General features: G+C 40.1%; 1 protein-coding gene across 1 annotated transcript in view; it reads right to left on the bottom strand.

Annotated features, from left to right (window-relative positions):
* The window catches only part of ascc3 (activating signal cointegrator 1 complex subunit 3), a 626,361-nt gene that overhangs the window by 573,381 nt on the left and 28,313 nt on the right, over positions 1 to 24,667 (bottom strand). Inside the window, 1 exon segment of the mRNA XM_034173960.1 lies at positions 21,203 to 21,353. Within this exon segment, the coding sequence (XP_034029851.1) occupies positions 21,203 to 21,353 (151 nt within the window).

The following is a 24,667-nucleotide window of genomic DNA, read 5'->3' as shown; positions in this document are numbered from 1 at the left end:
ACGTCCTTTAAAACATAGAAGAATGGAAATAATGCACGCTGCTATCCAGGCCCAAAATCTCAAAGTGTATCTCGGTACCTGAAGGATCTTGAATTCCATTCTGCCGTTTTCTTTATAAAAGCCTCCCTGTTCACTGTCACAGAGACTGTAGCATCGTTCTTAGCCTATGATCAATCACACATCAGACAGCATTGATCAAGTCGACTGTGCACCTGCCTCCGTACGTTCAGCACCAGTGTGCCTCCTCCCCAGACGGCCCAGCGATTGCTGCGCCCCACACGGGCTGTGGTCCCTGCCAAGGCGAAACAAAAAATGCAGAGCTTGTCCTCTGATCATCTGGCTTTGTGTAACGCTTGCGTTTTGTCATGGTTTGTGTCATCTGGATGTAAACAGGATAAAATAAAGAGATGAAGCTGTTTATGTGAAATTTTGCACAAAAGTGGATTTGTGTGCCATTAGATTCCCACCAAGTCTCGCACTACTCACAATATCCCATAATGCCAATGTGAAAAAAGATTTATGTTTAAGATTTTTGCAAATGTATTAAAAATACACAAAACTAAGAAAACATGTACACATGTATTTACACCCTTTGCCATGAAGCTCAGATTTGAGCTCAGGTGGATCCCGTTTCCACTGATCATCCTTAAGCTGTTTCTACACCTTAAATGGGGTCCTCCTGGGGTAAACTCAGTTGATTAGGTGTCATCTGGAAAGACACACACCTGTCTACATATAAGGTCCCACAGTTGACAGTCAGAGCACAAACCAGGCATGAAGTCAAAAGAATTGTCTGTAGATCTATCAGACAGGATTGTCTCAACCCACAAATCTGGGGAAGACTACAGAAACATTTCTACTGCTTTGAAGGTCCTAATGAGCAAAGTGGCCTCCATCATCCATAAATGGAAGAAGTTCAGATCCACCAGGACTCTTCCTGAGCTATCGGTGGAGAAGGGCCTAAGTCACGGAGGTGACAAAGAACCCAACAGTCACACTGTGAGAGCTCCAGCATTCCTCTGTGGAGAGAGGAGAACCTTCCAGAAGGACAACCCTCTCTGCAGCAATCCACCAATCAGGCCTGTATGGTGGAGTGGCCAGATGGAACCCACTCCTTCGAAAAAGGCACATGGCAGTCTGCCTGGAGCCAAAGGCACCTGAAGGACTCAGACCATGAGAAACAAAATTCTCTGGTTTGATGAGACAAAGCTTGAACTTTTTGGTGTGAATGCCAGGCTGATGCCTACAAACAGAATGAATTACTGGGTTTGTTGAAGGAGGTATGCGAGCTGAGAAAATTGATGCAGGAAAAAGACAACAAAATTAGATTTTTAGAAAAACAAGTGGACGAGTCGGAACAGTACTCTAGAATGAATGATGTTATTGTAACAGGATTGAAAACTAGAAATCAATCATACACCAGGGTAGTAGCCAACAGTGCTGGAACTATGGAAGAAAAACATACACTGGAGCAGCAGATCAGTTTTTTTTTTTTTGTTTTTTTTGTCAAAGGACATCCACATTAATAACAGTGATATTGCAGATTGTCACTCATTATCAAAGAAGGATAACAAGGCCAAGCCAACCATTATGATCAAGTTTGCAAACAGGAAAATTAAGAATGATTTGTTGAGGCAGGCCAGGAAGTTGAGAGGAACAAATGTGTACATTAATGAACATTTGAAGAAAAATGCTGATATACAGTGGGGTAAAAAAGTATTTAGTCAGTCCCTGACTGTGCAAGTTCTCGCACTTAGAAAGATGAGAGAGGTCTGTAATTTTCATCATAGGTACACTTCAACTATGAGAGACAAAATGAGAAAAAAAAAATTCCAGGAAATCACATTGTAGGATTTATTTGTAAATTATGATGGAAAATAAATTATGGTGGAAAATAAGTACGCAGCCAGTCTGCTCTGCGTAAGCCTGATCCTGTCAGATCTCAGAAGCTAAGCAGAGTAGGATCTGGTTAGTACTTGGATGGGACACCAGCGGCTGTGTGTGTTTCTCCAGGTAAAACTGGAGTTGCGTCAGGAAGGGCATCCGGCGTAAAACTTGTGCCAATTACCAATGCGGATCTGGCTGTATCTGCTGTGGCGACCCTGAACAAAAAACTGGGAGCAGCTGAATGAACAACATGGTGGAAAATAAGTATTTGGTCAATAACAAAAGTTCAACTCAATACTTTGTAACATAATCTTTGTTGGCAATGACAGACGTCAAATGTTTCCTGTTGGTCTTCACCAGGTTTGCACACACTGTAGCTGGTATTTTGGCCCATTCCTCCATGCAGATCTCCTCTAGAGCAGTGATGTTTTGGGGCTGTCGCTGGGCAACACAGACTTTCAACTTCCTCCACAAATTCTCTATGGGGTTGAGGTCTGGAGGAGACTGGCTAGGCCACTCCAGGACCTTGAAATGCTTTTTACGGAGCAACTCCTACATTGTCCGAGCGGTGTGTTTGGGATCATTGTCATGCTGGAAGACCCAGCCATGTTGCATCTTCAATGCTCTCACTGATGGAAGGAGGTTTTGGCTTAAAATCTCATGATACATGGCCACGTTCATTCTTCCCTTAACACAGATCAGTTGTCCTGTCCCCTTTGCAGAAAAAACAGCCACAAAGCATGATGTTTCCATCCCCATGCTTCACAGTAGATATGGTGTTCTTGGAATGCAACTCAGCATTCTTCTTCCTCCAAACACGATGAGTTGAGTTTTTACCTAAATGTTCTATTTTGGTTTCATCTGACCACACGATATTCTCCCAATCCTCTTCTGGATCATCCATATGCTCTCTGGCAAACTTCAGATGGGCCTGGACATGTACTGGCTTAAGCAGGGGGACATGCCTGGCACTGCAGGATTTGAGTCATTCTCTGCATAGTGTGTAGCCTTTGTTACTTTGGTCCCAACTCTCTGCAGGTTATTCATCAGGTCCATCTGTGTCGTTCTGGGATATTTGTTCACCGTTCTCATGATCATTTTGACCCCACGGAATGACATCTTGCCCCAGATCAAGGGAGATTATCATTGGTTTTGTATGTCTTCCATTTTCTTACAATTGCTCCCACAGTTGATTTATTCACACCAACTGCTTGACTATTGTAGATTCACATTTCCCAGCCTGGTGCACATTTACAATTTTCTTCCTGGTGTCCTTCGACAGCTCTTTGGTCTTGGCCATGGCTGAGTTTGGAGTCCGAGTGTTTGAGGCTGTGGACAGGTGTCTTTTATACAGATAATGAGTTCAAACAGGTGCCATTAATATAGGTAACAGGTGGAGGACAGAAGAGCTTATATATATATATATATACATATATATACACATATACATATATATACACATATACATATATATACACATATACATATATATACACATATATATATATACACATATATATATACACACACACACACACAACAAAAATATAAACACAACACTTTTGGTTTTGCTCCCATTTTGTATGAGATGAACTCAAAGATCTAAAACTTTTTCCACATACACAATATCACCATTTCCCTCAAATATTGTTCACAAACAAGTCTAAATCTGTGATAGTGAGCACTTCGCTTTTGCTGAGATAATCCATCCCACCTCACAGGTGTGCCATATCAAGATGCTGATTAGACACCATGATTAGTGCACAGGTGTGCCTTAGACTGCCCACAATAAAAGGCCACTCTGAAAGGTGCAGTTTTATCACACAGCACAATGCCACAGATGTCGCAAGATTTGAGGGAGCGTGCAATTGGCATGCTGACAGCAGGAATGTCAACCAGAGCTGTTGCTCTTGTATTGAATGTTCATTTCTCTACCATAAGCTGTCTCCAAAGGCATTTCAGAGAATTTGGCAGTACATCCAACCAGCCTCACAACTGCAGGCCACGTGTAACCACACCAGCCCAGGACCTCCACATCCAGCATGTTCACCTCCAAGATCATCTGAGACCAGCCACTCGGACAGCTGCTGAAACAATCGGTTTGCATAACCAAAGAATTTCTGCACAAACTGTCAGAAACCGTCTCAAGGAGCTCATCTGCATGCTCATCGTCCTCATCGGGGTCTCGACCTGACTCCAGTTCGTCGTCGTAACCGACTTGAGTGGGCAAATGCTCACATTCGCTGGCGTTTGGCATGTTGGAGAGGTGTTCTCTTCACGGATGAATCCCGGTTCACACTGTTCAGGGCAGATGGCAGACAGCGTGCGTGGCGTCGTGTGGGTGAGCAGTTTTCTGATGTCAATGTTGTGGATCGAGTGGCCCATGGTGGCGGTGGGGTTATGGTACGGGCAGGCGTCTGTTATGGACGAAGAACACAGGTGCATTTTATTGATGGCATTTTGAATGCACAGAGATACCGTGACGAGATCCTGAGGCCCATTGCTGTGCCATACATCCAAGAACATCACCTCATGTTGCAGCAGGATAACGCACGGCCCCATGTTGCAAGGATCTGTACACAATTCTTGGAAGCTGAAAATGTCCCAGTTCTTGCATGGCCGGCATACTCACCGGACATGTCAACCATTAAGCATGTTTGGGATGCTCTGGATCGGCGTATACGACAGCGTGTACCAGTTCCTGCCAATATCCAGCAACTTCGCACAGCCATTGAAAGGGAGTGGACCAACATTTCACAGGCCACAATTGACAACCTGATCAACTCTATGCGAAGAAGATGTGTTGCACTGCATGAGGCAAATGGTGGTCACACCAGATACTGACTGGTATCCCCCCCCCCCCCCCCCAATAAAACAAAACTGCACCTTTCAGAGTGGCCTTTTATTGTGGACAGTCTAAGGCACACCTGTGCACTAATCATGGTGTCTAATCAGCATCTTGATATGGCACACCTGTGAGGTGGGATGGATTATCTCAGCAAAGGAGAAGCGCTCACTATCACAGATTTAGACTGGTTTGTGAAGAATATTTGAGGGAAATGGTGATATTGTGTATGTGGAAAAAGTTTTAGATCTTTGAGTTCATCTCATACAAAATGGGAGCAAAACCAAAAGTGTTGCATTTATATTTTTGCCGAGTATATATATATATATATATATATATATATATATATATATATATATATATATATATATATATATACACACATACATACATACATACACACACACACAGTAGTGTTCAGAATAATAGTAGTGCTATGTGACTAAAAAGATTAATCCAGGTTTTGAGTATATTTCTTATTGTTACATGGGAAACAAGGTACCAGTAGATTCAGTAGATTCTCACAAATCCAACAAGACCAAAACCTGGATTAAGCACTATTATTATTCTGAACACTACTGTGTGCATATTTTATATATATATATATATATATGTTTAATAATGGTTTTAGGAGACGTGCTATGCTGAAAACAGCAGCAGCTGGGTTCAGTCCAGCAGTGCACCTTAACAGCGCAGATCCGTGTAATTTTCAACACTAATATTTCAGAATGTGTGGGTGTCAGAGTAAGTTTAATACTTTCCTGACATGATTTAATGTTTATTAATTTTACTGGTTCAATATTCAGGTCAGAATGGCATTTTAACATGTATTTTGCGAGTGTTTTTCTGAGTGTGTTCAGTCGCGAATCCCCATTGAAAATGCATTAACATCCGGGAACTTTGTCAATATTTTGCCCAGTTAGGAGGTGTCCTGTCGCTGTCAATGAAGGGACATTTGTGTTTAGTGGGCAGTCCTGGGAGTGCGGGCTCTAGTAGTCATATATAACTTCTTTGTTGGTGCCTCTGGCAGGGAATCTCAGAACGAGGCTCATCTTCCGCCCAACCAGTGACGTCACCCGCCTGACCTGCATAAATGGCGGCAGGCGGTTGATGTTAAAGCCTCTCAGACCACGACTAAAACAAGGTTTTCTGTAGATGTTTTATGGTCTTTAGCATTTCTTGAACTATCAAAAGAATGCATCTTTTGTGTTTATTTGTACTACAAATAATCCGTGGGCATTCCTGTTCCCCTTTAAAAGAGCAAGCAACATTTCATTCTTAAGACCATTAAACACTGGAATTGAAATGTGAAAAAATAAATGATTCAAATAAAATATCCTGAATCAGTGATTCATATTTCAAAAGGGCCTCTCACTGCCGGAACTAATGGGCGATTTCCCTATATGATGAACCCTTCTCAGACATCAATGGGCCAATAGAAATAGGAAGAAAATAAATAATTCAAGATTTGTCATGTTTTTATCAATTATAAGAGCCACAACTGTAGCCAATTTAAGTTAAAGTTAAATATGATGTAAATTTCATGTTTCATTATTTTGTGTTGTACCTGATATCATTTGATGTTATGTATAGGTCATAAATAATCTTTGAAAGGCTAATAATGCATCAATACTGGACAGATATAGTGTTTGCTGCCTTTTTCAAAACTTACATACAGTTGTTTTAATGTAATGAGAGAGAGCTGAGCACAGTCAGACACAGGAGTTTTTCTTCTTTCATTAAGTGTTTTTGAATTGGATTACATCTCTAATCATATGCATTGGATGAGTTTACCCATAGCACCCACAGACTGTATATACTGGACAAAGCCTGAGTGATGTCATGAAAGGTTTTATATAGAGACCTGGAACAGTGACCTCTGAGCAAAAGATGAAACGAGAGGCGGCTATGTTAGGCTCAGCCATTGTCAAAGTAACCACTCCCCTAATTTTACAGAACTTTATGGTTTAACACAGCTTCAATTATAAAGATAGAAAAAAAAAATTAACACACCTCCGCACCCCCATATAGTTGCCATGAACGAGTAAACTATCTATAGAGACCAAAACCTTTTTGTTGTACCAGGCTGTAATTATTTCTGCTGTAAATTTGGACATTTTCACATGGACTCATAAGGGAATGTGCTCTGTTTTGGAGCCAGCCTCAAGTGGCCAGTCAAAGAACTGCATCTTTTTCGTCTTCCAGGAGGCCTTCATCTGATGCCGTCTAAGATTACCACTTGGTTGCGCCACACCACCTTCCAAATTTTGTCAATTTTAAGTTTATTTGATTTTTGCTCAAATAATGGCATCCCACAAAAACCTCACTCTGTACAAATTCAAAATCATTTTAGGTAGCAAACATTGGGCGAACAGCCCATCCACGAAATCGTACAGTAATTAAAAAAAAAAAAGAAAAAAAAAAACATCAAGCTTTGTAATGAGTTAGTGGTGTTATCTGCCTAAACTCAGGCACAGTGGTCGGATTTCATATGGGGGAAGTGACTCAATCCGAATGTAGATCAGTACATTTTGACTTTTAAGCCCCTTTCATATCGGGGCTGCTTCAAGTTGCGTCATGTGGTGTTATGACGACACCACATAGAAGTAACTCAGTGCGGAGACGATGCAGCTCAACGCCACAATAGTGCGAGGGACGCAAAGGATGACGCAAATCGGACCTCACATGTTTAATTTCTTTTGCGTCCTGTGCTCGATGCAGAAATTAAGTGGTTTCAGCACAAGTCAGAGCAAAGCGATGGCACTCAACGTGACTGGAAGCCACACCCTCACAATGCAACGTTACCCAATGCCAATTTATGATTCCTGCTGTGTTCCATTGTTCCTGCAGTATAAATCACGCAGGATTGTTTTTATACCATGTACACAATGCACTAAAACTACACGCTCAAAAAGAGCACAGGAAAAAAAAAAATACTGATTGCAGCTGCTGCTGCAGCTCCTCGCTCTTCTCTCACAAATGTGTTTAAATAAAGTCCATAAAAGTCCTGCTCACAGACTGACTGCCAGAGACAGGACATGTCCACATCAAGTAGAACTCCAGACATCTCCACATTTACTCACGGACGGTTCGTTCACGCATGCGCACGCGTGCAGCTCGGGGTCAAAGGAGGAAAGATAAACTATAACAGAACTCAGAGCACAGACCTGCAGCTCAGCACAAGAACAAATATAAACTAGAAGAGAAATCAGAGTGCAGTCTGTCTGCAGCCAAACAGTGCACTTCTCTGACTTCTCTGTGCAGAGAACCTGCAGGCTGTATTCTCATCTCCTCTCTGCCCCCTACTGGGCGCACCTGACGCAGATATTCCTGTGTCGTCATGACGCCACAGGAAGCAACTTGAAGCAGACCCAGTATGAAAGGGGCTTTAGGTAACTTTCTGATTGGAATATGTCATTGTTTCACTTCAACTGGCTACTTTGCTGTTGCAGCACCTCCCACACACAGAACAAGACTGTCCCCGCCCCTCGGCAGACATAAGATCGTCTCCTGCAAAGAGCAGGAGACGAGAGGGACAGAAGCAGCCTGACTGGCTGAAATGTTGGTGATACATTGAGGCCAGATAAAGGTTTATCTTTACATACTGAACAAGTTAATACAGTAATTACTGCAAGACTCCTTTATGTTAGCAGTGCTTACACCACCTATGTCACAGCCAATACATGAATGGGAAAAGAGATGGGGCACGAAAAAGACTCAAAGCCTAAAGACACCCCATCTTAAAGTTACCGAACCAGTTAAAGCCAACAGCCCAACCTTGATCCAGGTGTTTTATTAAAGCATATTTCTGAGGACTGAGCAAGTGTTTTCATGACATGTAACTTGGGTATTGTAAAGGGTGAGTCCCATACACTTTTCTTTACTAAACTTCAAGGATGTGCTAGTTAGAGTTACACGTGCTGAGCCACGGCATGATGATATACGGTAGGCCAGTTCCTTTCCTTGTTGCCTTACACATTCCTCAAATAACCAGGTACTGTTTTGCTGCTGGGTTGGCAGTGGGGGGGGGGGGGGGGGGGGGAATCAGGTGTCAGTCTCAGCCAGGACCTGAACTGTTGACCTTCTGATGGATTAACTCGACCTAATGTCATAAAGCTACCAACAGCTGCTAAAAATGCTCACACTGCTCATGTACAAAATTATATAAAACACAAAAATTTCACTCGACAGAAATACTGGCGCACAGATTTATTGATAATGCCCTAGGACAATCAAATGCATAGCAAAACATAGTATGAAAGATATTTGTAATAAAATACTCAGAAAGGACAAACACTGTTGTCAACAGCAGCTGGTAGCCTCTGATAGTTTCTGGTAGCGGAGCTCTGACTTGGCTCAGCAGCACACACTACCTGTCACTCAACCACACCCACAATTATTCATAACTTTATGACTTCAATTATGTTAAATGGATGAGTTATTGGAAGGAAAAAAATAAATCACCCCCGTACATTTGTCGTGGAGGTACAAACTAGCTATAGAGACCAGAGCCAGTTTTCATAGCCTGTTAAACATTATTTCTCCTCTAAATTTGAAGAGAACATGGGCTTCTGTGGGAATCTGCTTGGTTTTGGAGCCAACCTCAAACAGTCAATCAACTGTGTGTAAACGAAAGTAAACTTTTTCCTTTTCCAGGTGGCTTCTTTTTTGACAGGCAGATGTTGAGGCTTGTTATTTTTCCTACTTACCAGGCATCATGTTTCTCCCTGTGGCTGCTAGCTGAATGAGTCTGGTTCATTGAGCTCATGGATGATTTCGTTTTGTACAGATATTAAAAAGTGGCAAGTGAAATTGGTTTGTGGGGAAACCACAACAGTAAAACGGACCATGACAGAACAAACAACTGATTGGAAGACCATCCATTTGTAGACGGATATCTTGTGGCCATATTTTTTTTTTAAATCAGTTTTATGCATGAGACATGCAAAAGACAAAAATGTTGAAGATGGCATCCTGCACATTTCGTGAAGGTAGTTAATTCCATTACAATCATAACCTGTGAATAAATGAGACATTGCTGGCAATAAATGTTGGTTTTACTGGTGAACCAAAGGCTCTAATCATTTTGTGTTGTGTGGAAAAAGGACCAACAGTGTCAGATGGGATCCAAGTTCACAAACTGTGTCATAGTTGGCAGGGAGTACAAATATGTTTACTTCTGACCTTAAAACACAAGCATTAATTTGGAACTAGATCACAACAATTAGTCATTATCCTCATTAAAGTTTAACAATATCATCATAAATAAATAAAAAGCTTCAGTGCAAAGCTGTTGGCCTTGAGGATTGGTACAACACTGCCAAAATTTTACAAAAATTTGTTTGTTATGGAGTATAACTGTGCAAGAAATCCTGCTTAGTCTCACAAAAAAAAAAAAAAATTGAATAACACCATCAATTTCCGCAACTCCAAATGTGTGGAAATTAAAACGGCAGGTTAATAATAATATAACAGACAATCAGACTGGTTTGCTAGTGTACGTAAAACTGAACAGGGTTTTCTAACGTTTGGCACTACGGATAGGGCCGATATGACCCAATATCGGTATTGGCTTCTGATACCAATGTAATTCACAGATGAGAAATTTCCAATACAATCTGCTGAGTTTTCCGATCCAGGAGCCACGTCTGTGCGTGTGTATCTACTGAAACATCTCCCCAATGCACTCCACGAGTGGGGGGGGGGGGGCTGAATGGAGGCATGTCTCAATAAGAGGAGCATTAAGCAGTACTGTAGCTGACCGACTTTTCATCACAACATGTCTGTTGTGTGGAAATATTTTACACTAGATACATCACAAAGCAAGACAACAACATGCAACGTCGAGTAATTGTATCATGCGCAAAATGTGACTTATCGCACCAGCATGCAGCTGCTGTTTGTCTTTGACCATTGCTATTGTTTATCATATCATTTAATTCATTATTTTACAATGTGTTATTGTTGACAATATTGTTTTAACACATTCATACCAATAATGCAAACACAGAGAGCGAGAGAGAGAGCGAGCGAGCGAGAGAGAGAGACTGACCTCAAAAGTTGTATCATACAGTATTTACTTTCCACCAATGAGGTGAGATTGACCTCATGTCAGTCACCAACATGTTCAACATTGCTTCAGGCAGGATATTTGTTTGCCGAATTGTGACAAAGTCATCCACTGAAGAGCAACAGTTTTTTTTAGCACTGTGGCGTAGCGTTATAAAGCATTAGTGTTATCACATTTCCTATTCAAACATGACATTGCTGTTATAATGTTACAGCCAGTGGTGGGCACAGATAACCAAAAAATTAACTTTGATAACAGATAATCAGATAACTGAAAAGTTACCTTTGATGAAGATAAAATGATAAACGACCCAAAAATGTATCAGAAGTTACAGATAACCGATAAATTCCATTTGCAACTACTAATAAACTGAATTTGAGTTTTAACACCACGATCGCTTCTGGTAGCATCAAAAGCGACAACAGACCCAAACAATGAGCCCACACTTTTGTCTTTGAACATCTTGCCCCCTGCTGGAAGCTCTTGTTTACTACACAGCTTCCAGCACAGAAGCAAGCTGAGAGCAGCCACAAAGCCCAGCTCTCTACCCAATCACAACACTCCGGTCAGGCGGAGGTCTTGGAAAATAAAGCAGTGCTGACTTATGGTTTTGATTTACACTCAACAAAAATATAAACGCAACACTTTTGGTTTTGCTCCCATTTTGTATGAGATGAACTCAAAGATCTAAAACTTTTTCCACATACACAATATCACCATTTCCCTCAAATATTGTTCACAAACCAGTCTAAATCTGTGATAGTGAGCATTTCTCCTTTGCTGGGATAATCCATCCCACCTCACAGGTGTGCCATATCAAGATGCTGATTAGACACCATGATTAGTGCACAGGTGTGCCTTAGACTGTCCACAATAAAAGGCCACTCTGAAAGGTGCAGTTTTATCACACAGCACAATGCCACAGATGTCGCAAGATTTGAGGGAGCGTGCAATTGGCATGCTGACAGCAGGAATGTCAACCAGAGCTGTTGCAAGTGTATTGAATGTTCATTTCTCTACCATAAGCCGTCTCCAAAGGCGTTTCAGAGAATTTGGCAGTACATCCAACCAACCTCACAACCGCAGACCACGTGTAACCACACCAGCCCAGGACCTCCACATCCAGCATGTTCACCTCCAAGATCATCTGAGACCAGCCACTCGGACAGCTGCTGAAACAATTGGTTTGCATAACCAAAGAATTTCTGCACAAACTGTCAGAAACCGTCTCAGGGAAGCTCATCTGCATGCTCGTCATCCTCATCGGGGTCTCGACCTGACTCCAGTTCGTCGTCGTAACCGACTTGAGTGGGCAAATGCTCACATTCGCTGGAGTTTGGCACGTTGGAGAGGTGTTCTCTTCACGGATGAATCCCGGTTCACACTGTTCAGGGCACATGGCAGACAGCGTGTGTGGCGTTGTGTGGGTGAGCGGTTTTCTGATGTCAATGTTGTGGATCGAGTGGCCCATGGTGGCGGTGGGGTTATGGTATGGGCAGGCATCTTATGGACGAAGAACACAGGTGCATTTTACTGAAGGCATTTTGAATGCACAGAGATACCGTGACGAGATCCTGAGGCCCATTGTTGTGCTATACATCCAAGAACATCACCTCATGTTGCAGCAGGATAATGCATGGCCCCATGTTGCAAGGATCTGTACACAATTCTTGGAAGCTGAAAATGTCCCAGTTCTTGCATGGCCGGCATACTCACCGGACATGTCACCCATTGAGCATGTTTGGGATGCTCTGGACCGGCGTATACGACAGCGTGTACCAGTTCCTGCCAATATCCAGCAACTTCGCACAGCCATTGAAGAGGAGTGGGCCAACATTCCACAGGCCACAACTGACAACCTGATCAACTCTATGCGAAGGAGATGTGTTGCACTGCATGAGGCAGATGGTGGTCACACCAGATACTGACTGGTATCCCCCCCCCCAATAAAACAAAACTGCACCTTTCAGAGTGGCCTTTTATTGTGGGCAGTCTAAGGCACACCTGTGCACTAATCATGGTGTCTAATCAGCATCTTGATATGGCACACCTGTGAGGTGGGATGGATTATCTCAGCAAAGGAGAAGTGCTCACTATCACAGATTTAGACTGGTTTGTGAACAATATTTGAGGGAAATGGTGATATTGTGTATGTGGAAAAAGTTTAGATCTTTGAGTTTATCTCATACAAAATGGGAGCAAAACCAAAAGTGTTGTGTTTATATTTTTGTTGAGTGTATAAATAACATTAATACTGATAGAGGGGCATCACGGTGGCTTAGTGGTTAGCACTGTTGCCTCACAGCGAGAAGATTGTGGGTTCAATTCCCGTGGCGGCGTGTGTGGAGTTTGCATGTTCTCCCCGTGTTTGCGTGGGTTTCCTCCGCGGGCTCTGGTTTCCTCCCACATCCAAAGACATGCGGGTCAGGTGGATTGGAAATTGTCCGTAGGTGTGTGTGTGTGTGTGTGTGTGGCCCTGTGACAGACTGGCGTCCGGTCCTGGGTGTACCCCGCCTTGCGCTCTATGACTGCTGGGATAGGTTCCAGCCCCCGCGACCCTTAATTGGACTAAGCGGTAGAAGATGAATGAATGAATGAATGAATTAATACCGATAGAATAACTCCATTAATGTCAATTCTGTCATTTGTACAAAGTTAAAATATAACATATATTTTAATGTTGAATAACGCACTAATTCTGAGGTTTTGTAACAAGCACAGACAAATCGCAAAGGATTCTGGGTAAAATGTGCCTCTGCTAAACACTGATTGGTTTAGTCATTCATTACGTAAACCAACACGTTAATGTGACATGTGTCGTGTGTTGGTGTTCACAGATAAATGCGCTTTTGTAAAATATTCCATTTTTTTAATTTGTAAAAACAGGCATTTTTACGGAGCCCTGGAAGTGTCATCGCAAAATGTTTTGCATGTGGAGAGAATGTGCGCTCATTTTATTATATTGTGCGCACATTTTATGATGTTGTGCGCATGTTTTATTATATTGTAAAATGTGCACTCAATATTGTCTTGACACATAAATGTTGGCTTTACACTGTGCGAGTTTTGGCCCTTTTTCAGATGATTTTTCATTCGTGCGAGAATTTTTTTGACCGAGTTTCAGGTTAATTGTGCATCCTGCATCGTGTAGTGTACATGGAATAACAAGCTGTGTTTAACATCTCACGACCACCTCCTGATCGCCGATCGTATGGTCGAATGAAAATCAAACCTGTTTGATATTATTCTGGTCGGCCGTTGTAAGGGTATCCTGCTGTTCAAGACCTACAAGCATCCAACCGTTCGCACTGTGCATATGTGCAAACACCGCAGACCTGTCTTGTAATGTTTTTTTTTGTTGTTTTGTTTTTAAACTTTGACGTCTCCCATCAAGAGTTTTTGTAAATCAAGCTTGGAAAAAAAAAAAAAAAAAAGCTTACGTTTTGCTTCTGGAAACACGAGTCCAACATGTGGTTTTTGAACATACAATGTGTGTGAGAACATAAATCGGGCGCTCTGAACTTCTACATCGTGTGGTTCTGTGGTACAGTTTGAACTGAAACCGAGAACTGTGATTAAAAATATCATACAGTGTCTGCCCAGCTTCAGGATGAATACTGCCATGAACACTACTGGCCAGTAGATGGCAGTAGAGGCTGTGAAAACTTGCCAAAACAAAATTCCAGATAATCCGTTTCTGCTACATTTAAGATGCGTGGAATTTAACAAACGCAAATACAATAACAATGTCTATAAACCCAGAGAATATATTCACGAGAGTTTTAGACACTAGAGTTTAATGCTGTTGTCCGTGGAGCCTGAACAGAGTGTCTGAAATACATTTGTCCTGTTGTGAACGTACTGAGATTACCCTATCCTACCCATAATGCACTGCTGGGCACAGCATGTGCTCACTAAAACCTTGAAAATTAGCACATTACTTTAAAACTAAAACATATATCTGATATTTTTACTTTATAAAACTTCAGACATGACAGTAATTTTAAATAACTTGTCTGAAATTAGTTTGGTTAAAATTTGAACCATAAGTTAAAAATGTATGCCTCTGGATGACTTGGGTGATATTGCCAGCGTATCAGTATGGTGTTAAAGGAAATGATTTTTTTTTTTTTTTTTTTTGTGACCAGTTCTCCTTTGCCTGCAGAGGATAGAGCAGTTTCTCCTAGAAGCAGCTCTCTTCTGTTTGCAGAGGGTAGAACTATACATCTGTTATGAAACTGTTAACAGGTAGGTGCTCACCTGATTTTAAATTTTAAAAATGTTTGTCGCTGTTCAGCTTTGTTTACTACGTTATCGTCTAAAAGTTATCGGACAAAAATTTATCAGAAGATAATTAGTCCGATAATGGTTTTTAAAGTTATCTAAAATGATAATCCAATAATGAAAACATTATCTTCGATAATTATCTGTTGAATGAATGAATGAATGAAAGAAAATGAATGAAAACTGTTTATTTCGAACATTTGATACAACAATTACAAGATAGATCAGTAAAGACAACAACAAAAAAGTTCCTACTGTGTACCCAACATGTCCGAAAAGGGGTAGGGTGAAGCATCAGCTTATTTATCTCTACCCCTTCTTCCCCACAACCAGTAATACCCTTTGCCACGTATACACATAGATTCCTACACACCTAAACCTATATATATATATATATATATATATATATATATATATATATATATATATATATATATATATATATATATATATATATATATATATATATATATATATATATATATATATATCAACATACATACAAACATATATACAAACATAAATATACACCTACACATACCTACTTACATACAAAATACTATATATTTACAAGCCGAAGCAAAAAACAAAAACACCCTAACCCTCATTACCCTTCCTCCTCCCTATACCTAGAAAAAACCATATTTCTGTACCGCTGTTTGAACTGGTTCATGCTTGGACATTGCTTGAGCCCCACTCCCAATCTGTTCCACATCCTCACCCCACAGACAGAAATACAGAAACCTTTTAATGTTGTTCGTGCCCACTGATGCTTTAAATTAAATTTCCCCCTCAGACTGCAATCCCCTGATCTGTTAAAAAACATATTTTTAATATTTGCTGGAAGTAAATTGTTTATTGCTTTATACACGATTTGTACTGTTTGAAAATGAACCAAGTTTGTGAATTTTAAGAATTTGGATTGTAAAAATAGTGGATTTGTATGATCTCTATAGCCAGTATTATGAATAATTCTTATAGCTCTTTTCTGCATTACTGATAGTGATTGTGTTGTACCTTTATAAGTATTACCCCATACCTCTGCACAGTACTGTAAATATGGTAAAACCAGTGAGCAGTAAAGAATGCGGAGTGAGTTGTGGTCCAGAATATGTTTCGCTTTGTTTAGAACTGAAATGCTTCTTGACAGTTTACGTTGTATATGTTTTATATGAGTCTTCCAGTTTATCTTATCATCTATTATCACCCCCAGAAACTTATTTTCATGTACCCTTTCAATATCTACCCCCTCGACTTGTAACTGAACCTGTATGTCTGTATTACAATAGCCAAATAACATGTATTTTGTTTTACTTAAGTATAATGATAATTTGTTTCTCTCAAACCATATTTTCAATTTTCCCATTTCTATACTGATCCTCCTCAGTAACTCCTGCAAATCCCCCACTGAACAAAAAATGCTTGTGTCATCTGCAAATAATACTAATTTTAATATTTTGGAAACATTGACAATATCATTTATATAAATTAGAAACAGTTTTGGACCCAATACTGACCCCTGTGGGACGCCACAAGCATTGTCCAAGCATGATGATGTATATTCCCCCAACTTCACAAACTGTTTTCTGTTACTTAAGTAGCTTCTCACCCAGTGCAACACCAACCCCCTAATCCCATACTGTTCAAGTTTATTGATTAATATGTCATGATTGATTGTATCAAAAGCCTTTTTAAGGTCTATAAATATTCCAACTGAATGTAATTTGTGGTCTATGGCGTTGTAATCTCCTCAACTGATTCTATTAATGCAAGTGATGTTGAACTATGTGCTCTGAATCCATATTGACTATCAGTAAGTAATTTATGTTTATTTATGAATTTGTCTAATCTATTATTGAATAACTTTTCTAATAATTTGGAAAATTGTGGAAGCAAAGAAACAGGTCTATAATTTGTGAAGTGGTGTCTATCTCCAGTCTTATACAGCGGCACAACCTTAGCTATTTTCATTTGATTGGGAAATTTACCGGTTTGAAATGATAAGTTACAGATGTATGTTAATGGTTCTACAATCCATTCAATGACCTGTTTTACCACCACCATATCAATTTCATTTAAATCGGTAGATGTTTTATATTTACAATTATTCACAATGTCTATAATTTCTTTTCCATCCACTGCTGTGAGAAACATTGAACAGGGATTTCTTTCTATGAGATTATTATCCCAATCCTCAGGTTGGGAATTGGGAATTTTTTCTGCCAAGCTTGGGCCAATATTTACAAAAAAATTATTAAAACCGTTGACTACCTCATCCTTATTTTCCTTCTTGACATTATTATCAATGAAATACTGAGGGTAACTCTGTTTTTTATTACCATTTTTGATAATGCTATTTAATATATCCCATATTCCTTTAATATTGTTTTTGTTATTATATGATATGTTCCTATAATATTCCTTCCTACATACCCGTATAATATTAGTTAATCTATTTTTGTATTTCTTATATCTATTTTCTGCCTCTTTAGTCTTTAGTTTTATGAATTCTCTATACAGTGTATTTTTCTTATTACATGCATTTCGTAACCCTTTCGTCATCCATGGTCGAGCTTGGATTTTTTGTTTTCTGTAGTCTTGTTTAATTGGACAATTTTTATCATATAATGATGTAAATATTTGTAAAAACGTTTCATATGCACTATCAACATCACTTTCACTGTATGCCTTTTCCCAGTTTTGCTCCTGTAAATCCTTCTTTAGTGTGTTCATGTTTTCCTTTGTCCGCACTCGCCTGTATTTTATTTTCTCCTCTGGCTGATTCCGCCGATGGCTTCTATTATAAACGATGAAAACTGGTAGATGATCACTAATGTCATTGATTAATAATCCACTCACAGTGTTATTCTCAATATCATTGCTGAATATATTATCAATTAAGGTAGCACTATGGGATGTAATTCTGCTTGGCCTGGTGATTTTTGGATATAAACTCATACTGTACATTATACTGATAAATTCATCTGTTATTTTATGCTTATTTGGATTGAGCAGATCAATATTTAAGTCACCACAAATGAACACAGTTTTTTGATTAGTTTTTGAGAACATTTTTCCCATACAGTCAGTGAATGTTTCAATACTAGATCCTTGTGCTCTATATATACAGCTGACTAATACATTTTTGCTTTTTTCTTCACATATTTCAATAGTTATACATTCTAATAAGTTATCAATCACAGTTGTCATATTGTCTACTATTTTATAATCCATGTTCTTATCCACATACACAGCCACTCCTCCTCCACTCTTATTCTTTCTGTTTACACAATTAAATTCATATCCATCCAGTTCAAAATCCATTCCTTTATCTTCATTGATCCATGTTTCTGATATAGCAATTATGTTAAATATTTTTTTAAATTGACTTAAATATTCTTTAATGTTGTTAAAGTTTGCATATAGACTTCTGCTGTTGAAATGGATTATTGATAATTTGTTATCCGTTTTAATGATCCGATTAAACTGTTCATCTGTATAATAGCAACAACTGTCATTGATATTTGAGAAAAAATTATTGTCCAGGTCTATATCGTGCTGCAAGTCCAGTACATTGTGGTCTGTGTATTTAAATGTTCTCAGTTCTACTTTTCCATGATCAGCATTCCTTTGAGTTATATCCTTCTTGTCTCCAGATGTAGATGATGTAGTAGATGAATAGGTTCCTCTGGTCTGTGTCATGGTGTTGTGATGTGTTTGTGTCCTCATACCTTATTGGTCGTATTTGTCCAGATCCTCGATGTTCCTGATTACCATAACCTTCGCTTGTTCTGGTGTTTCATTCAATTTGATAAATGTTTTGCAGTTGGATGTCCATGTCTGTTGAATTTTTCCCTGCTTTTTTAAGAAACGAGCTTTCCTGGCGATGTCTGCGTTTCTTTTGGTCAGATGTTCATTGATGAATACGTTTGTTCCTTTAAGTTTCCGTCCCTGTTTTAACAATGCCATTTTATGTTTTCTGTTGTCAAACCTCATTATAACTGCTCGCTTGTCTCCATCCTCTCTCCTGGGCAGGGGGTGGCACGCTTCAATGTTATTACAGTCCATTTGAATACCTTTAGATTGCAGGAAGTCAGCCACCTGTTGTTCCACTGAGCTGGCCTCCTGCTCACTGGCCTCCCCTCCGCTGTCTTCTGACACCGCCCGTGCGTAGGATCGAGGTTTAATATGAATTCCTGTAATAATAACGTCGTTCATCCTTGTGTACAGTTCCAACTCCGCAACACGGTTCTCCAGGTACACCAGACGCTGGTCTTTCTCTGCATTCTGGATCCGGAGAGCCTTCACTTCTTCCACCAGCTCCATAATGGATTTCTGCTGCATTTTAACAACAGAGATTTCCTCAGACAAAAAGTCCAGGGACTTTTTGATATCGTCTCCCTCCTCCGCCGTCAGTGCCTTCTTCGGACCCATGGTCAGATAACTCCGCGCTGGCGCCTCGGGCCTCGGTAAAGCCGCGCCGGTGGATGTGCACTGACGCCTCGGGCTTCAGGTGGAGCCGCGCCGGTGGATGTGCGCTGACGCCTCGGGCTTCAGGTGGAGCCGCGCCGGTGGATGTGCGCTGACGCCTCGGGCCTCGGTAAAGCCGCGCCGGTGGAACTGCGCTGACGCCTCGGACCTCGGTAAAGCCGCGCCGGTGGAACTGCGCTGACGCCTCGGGAGACATATATTTCCAAAACACTGTGGAAACAAAGTAAAGCTGCTGTGCTGCTTCAGTCCTCTAGTTTAACCAACTACGGAAGCCCAATCAATGGGCTTCTGTTAACGAATTATCAGAACTGTGCCCACCACTGGTTACAGCAAACATATGTGTGCTAAGGCTAATGAAACTGTCATCATTAATGTTAACTTTTACAGATATAAGTAGCTCACTTTTGACATTAACGTTTGTGGCTAACTAGCCAATTAGCTTACCGAGACAACTGTCCCTCTTCATCAGCATCAGCCACAATGTGTTTCCTTCTCGGATGCTCCTGCATCGTCAGTGTATTGCCATGGAAGTTCTGCCATGCAGATTTTGCATTGCACGTTTTTCTCTTTAATTTAGTGAAAACTATTGAGCTTCCTTGCCAGCTAGCCATGATATTGTTTGGGTCCAATTTTTCTGGTGACATAACGGCTGACACGGATTACCACTACTGCACATGTGCCTCAAGGACAGAAAGGCAGCGGAAGGTACAGCGGCAGCTTTGAGAGAAAAACAAAGCTGAAAAAGATAAACAATGTTGATTATTTCATTTGTCGCCAACGATTTTGATAGTCGGCGTAATCGTGACTCGTCGACTAATCATGGCAGCTCTAATTCTAAAAAGCTATTTTCTTGGAGAGAGGGAGAGAAAGAGAGCTGTCTTTTCTCTATAAAGCCTATGCTTTTTTTCCCCAACACCTGTCGTTTCTCTTTTTTGCACTGCAAAAGAAATCCAAATTGTGAGCTGAAATCACGCAACTCAGATATTTCTGTATATCGGATTACTGAAGTGCACAATTTGTAATGTAAACGTCACTACAGTTATCTGATTGTTATGGTCATGTAAATGTGCTCCGGTACGTGGAGCTCAACTCGACGGAGGAACTCATCTCCCGTGAGAGCACAAAAACACCATACGAGTACATATACCGTTTTGACAAAGGAGGGCATTTCTGCATTTCCAAAATGCCACAAGAAACCACAAAAAATAAATAAAGTAATAAAGTAATTAATTCTTTCACCAAAATATCAAATTTTGGCTTGCATCTTAGATGTGCCTCCTGGCAAAATGTAGCTGAACTTTCAGGTCTTCTTTTTAAGAAAATCCTCCTCTATACCACTTTATCGTAAAGCTGTATAACTGGGGATGCAAAATATCCTCACATAAAAGAAACAATAATGACATTAATAATATTAAAGCAAACAGAGCTCTGGTGTCATAATAGTATCGTATACATCCAAATTCAGGTATCGGGATCGGATCGGAAGAGAAAAAAATGTGGAACGGGGATCTCTATTTGGCTCAGTGATTCGTTTTATACAAAAATACTAGACAATATTCTCTTATTTCATAGTGAACACAAATTGATGAAACTGACAAAGAATGTGTGGCAGAGGAGTTAATTACCGATCTGTTTTGCTGCCAAAAGGAGACTCTTCAGTTGTTGATTGGCAGCTTGCAGCTGAGTTCTGTCTTCGTGCTTGGTGCAGAAATGGACGATCTTCTGCCATGTCAAACCTTCTCTGGCAAACAGCTCCTGCCTCTTTAGACGCTTTTTCTAAGAAACACACAGTTAACGGATGAAGATGATTGCATTTTCTGTTGAAGAAATTAAATAAAGCTGGAAAACAGACCTGTGCACAGAGACTCTCTTGCACATGTGAATACTTAATTGTTTCCTGTAGGATTTCTCACTGGCCTAATATTCAAGCACACAACACTCTTAAATACAAAAATTAAGAAGTGCACAGCTTGCATACTAAGCCCCCTCTCCAGGCCTTTTACACGTTTCTACATCCAAAAACAAGGTGATATTTAATTACCATGTGTTTGATGGATAACAACAACAACATGTTTAGATTTGTAGAGAAGGTAGGACTTGGGTCAATAAGAGCTGATTCAATTTAGGTACAGTTCTTAATCAAGAGTATGGCTTTTTCCTTTGATCACTGAGCTTTAATGCCAATTCCTCTGATCCTGCCTTTAATCATTATTCTTTAAAGTTATACATTAGACTTTTATTCTTTTAATCCTGATCCTGTCTTTAATGGTTTATCTCTTGAGCTTTTTATTTCATTTTATCATGATCAAGGGGCGGATCCTGCCTTTAAGCCTAAACACTGTTTTTGTCTGTCTTGATTATTTCCTTAAAGGGGATAGAGAATCAAAATCATCTTTTTCATGTTTTTGGTGTTAGTTCAGAGTCTCCCCACTGTGGGGAATACACACGAAGTGCCAGCAAGTTTCAGAACCTCTGTTTCAAGTATTTCTCCTTTTTGAATTGCCCCCAGAAAACAGGCCAATCCATTTTTCACTTTTTCACCAATAGCCCCCACACACACACACACACCCACATCCACCCCCTTTCACACACGCCCCTTCGAAATTAATTATTCATAAGGTTGTGCCCACCCATTAGTAACACTGGAAGAGAAGCAATAGCAAGCTACAGGTGTGCTTTCCCAGGCTATTTTAGCGGACTACGATCTTCCCACGGAAAGCAATGTACGCGATCACTGGCTTTTATTCATTTTTAACCGCATCCCCAGTACATACAACCGCCGACTATTTCTTTGCTCTGTGCATTTCACGGAGGACTGTTTCACAAACCTTGCACAATTTCGAGCTGGCTTCAGTCGGCATTTAATACTCGGTAGAGGGTCAGTTCCGACTCTGCGACAAAATCAACCCCAGCAATCAGTACAGCCTGTGAGTATCACATTTTCTATTGTTTTAAATTTGTGTTGCGCCATATTCCTGTTGTAAGAATTGCACGTTAGAATGGCACGGTAGCTCTGGTTTGTTCCTCTAAAGGGAATGAGCTAACCCCTTAGCAGCTAGGGATGTGTATCGAGAACCGGTTCCTTTTGGGTATCGTTAAGAAATGACTCGATCCACCGACATCAATAAGCTTTGTGCTTAACGATTATGTTATCGGTACTTCAGAGCGGCCGTTGTTTTGAGGGGTGTTTGCCAGGAAAATGATAATTACTGTATTGATTACAGACCCTGCAGTGGGTCCGTAAACAACTTTTCTGCAGCGTGGCTTTGCTTTGAACCTTGAACCAATCTAAGCAGTGCTTCGCAGATTGAAGCAATGCTTTGATTATTCTTTCTTTCTTTTGCTTAATTTTCTCCTGCTAAAACCCTAAAGAGCATACGTCTGTGAGTATTATTTACCTTTTCTATGTTAAAACGACCTGTTATGTTCTTCTGAAACAGCTGATAGATGTATTTTATAACTTAAAAACGGGAGCGATGCAAACGCGTTAGCATGTCTATGGCATTTTCAATGTTAAAAGTTGCAGCTGTCATCACATTCGGGTGCATTTGTTTTCAAATTATAATATTTCTTAAATTTATTTTTGTTTATATATTAATAATCTAATGATTATTATATACAATTTTAGAGAAAGAGGCAAAAAAAAAAACCTGAATAGAAACACAACAGAAAATATAAAAGCAATGAAAATAAATAAATAATGCTTTCTTTTCAGTGAGAGCAAGGGCAGCCAATCAAACAACGGCAACCGATCAGCGCTACCTACTTGCATTTCATAATGAGGTTGCCAAATCAGCTCCGAAACAACGCCATTAAAGGCAAACGAGGCATAGTAACATAGCTGTTTCAGAGAGCCTTTTAGGAAGGTTCTGAGCCATTACCGACCCAACCAATTTTTTTTGGGCTACATATCACATCACAGAACAAGGATTAATGCCCCATTCAACCTCTCTCTATCACCTTTAAAGGATGTCAGCGCCAAGACGTTTTATAGTGCTTTATCATACGTAATGAGGCTGATTTTAGAAATGCAGTATTTGTAAGTGGATTCCCCGATAAAATATGCTAATTAGATTGTCTGGTCATATGAAATCTTTAGCATCAGCTCAACCCCATTTCTTTTGTGGTCATTTCAGCACATCATCTGGAAACAGCCCATCAGTGCATAAAATTATACAGACATGGTGAAAATGTGTCATTATGCAGAACAAATATAATGCGGAACAAAACTGGTGGAGTGACGAAACAACATTCTCTCTTGCTGTTGGGGTCAGATGGGTTAATCACTTGGTACTAGTGTGTAAAACATAAAACCTCAACAGAGTGGCTGCTTTATAGGTCAAAACGTCGTGCAAATGAAAAGTCAGAGGAGAAAGGTCAGACTGGTACATGGTCACAGGAAGGTGGAAAAAGTACAAATAACTACAAAGCCCACAGAACAGCAAACACAAAGTGATACTGCAATGACTCATACTTAATTCAAAGGCACATGCACTCAGTGACACTTTATTAGGTACATCTTTATGCCCCTTTTCAGAGAGAGGATGTCTAATCAGAAGGCTCTTGACAGACATGTCATTAAGTTCGCATTTCCTTGATTTCCGTTTCCTCATATCATTAGTGGGAGTGCAAGGAAGTGATGCAAGCAACAAATCATTTGGATGCAACTACGGTGCACCTGGAAAGTATTCACAACGCTGCACTCTACAATGTTTGTTACAGCCTCCTTCAAAACGGAATGATGAAATTCATTTCTTCCTCAAAATCCTACACACAAAATCCCATAATTACAATGTGAAAAAAAGTTTGGACAGTTTTGCATATGTATTAAAAATAAAAATAAAACCTAAGAAATCACATGTACATAAATATTCACAGCCTTTGCCATGAATCTCAAAATCGATTTCAGGTACACCCTGTTTCCACTGATCATCCTCGGGATGTTTCTACAGCTTACTTGGAGTCCACCTGGTATAAATTCAGTTGATTGGACATGATTTGGAAAGACACACACCGGTTTACATATAAGGTCCCACAGTTGACAGTGCACATCAGAGGACAAACCAAACATGAAGTCAAAGGAATTGTCT

The sequence above is a fragment of the Thalassophryne amazonica genome, chromosome 7 (assembly GCF_902500255.1).
Source record: "Thalassophryne amazonica chromosome 7, fThaAma1.1, whole genome shotgun sequence".
In the NCBI taxonomy this organism is placed as follows: Eukaryota; Metazoa; Chordata; class Actinopteri; order Batrachoidiformes; family Batrachoididae; genus Thalassophryne; species Thalassophryne amazonica.
The sequence above is the reverse complement of the archived record's forward strand: the minus strand, read 5'-3'. Positions and strand labels throughout refer to the sequence as shown.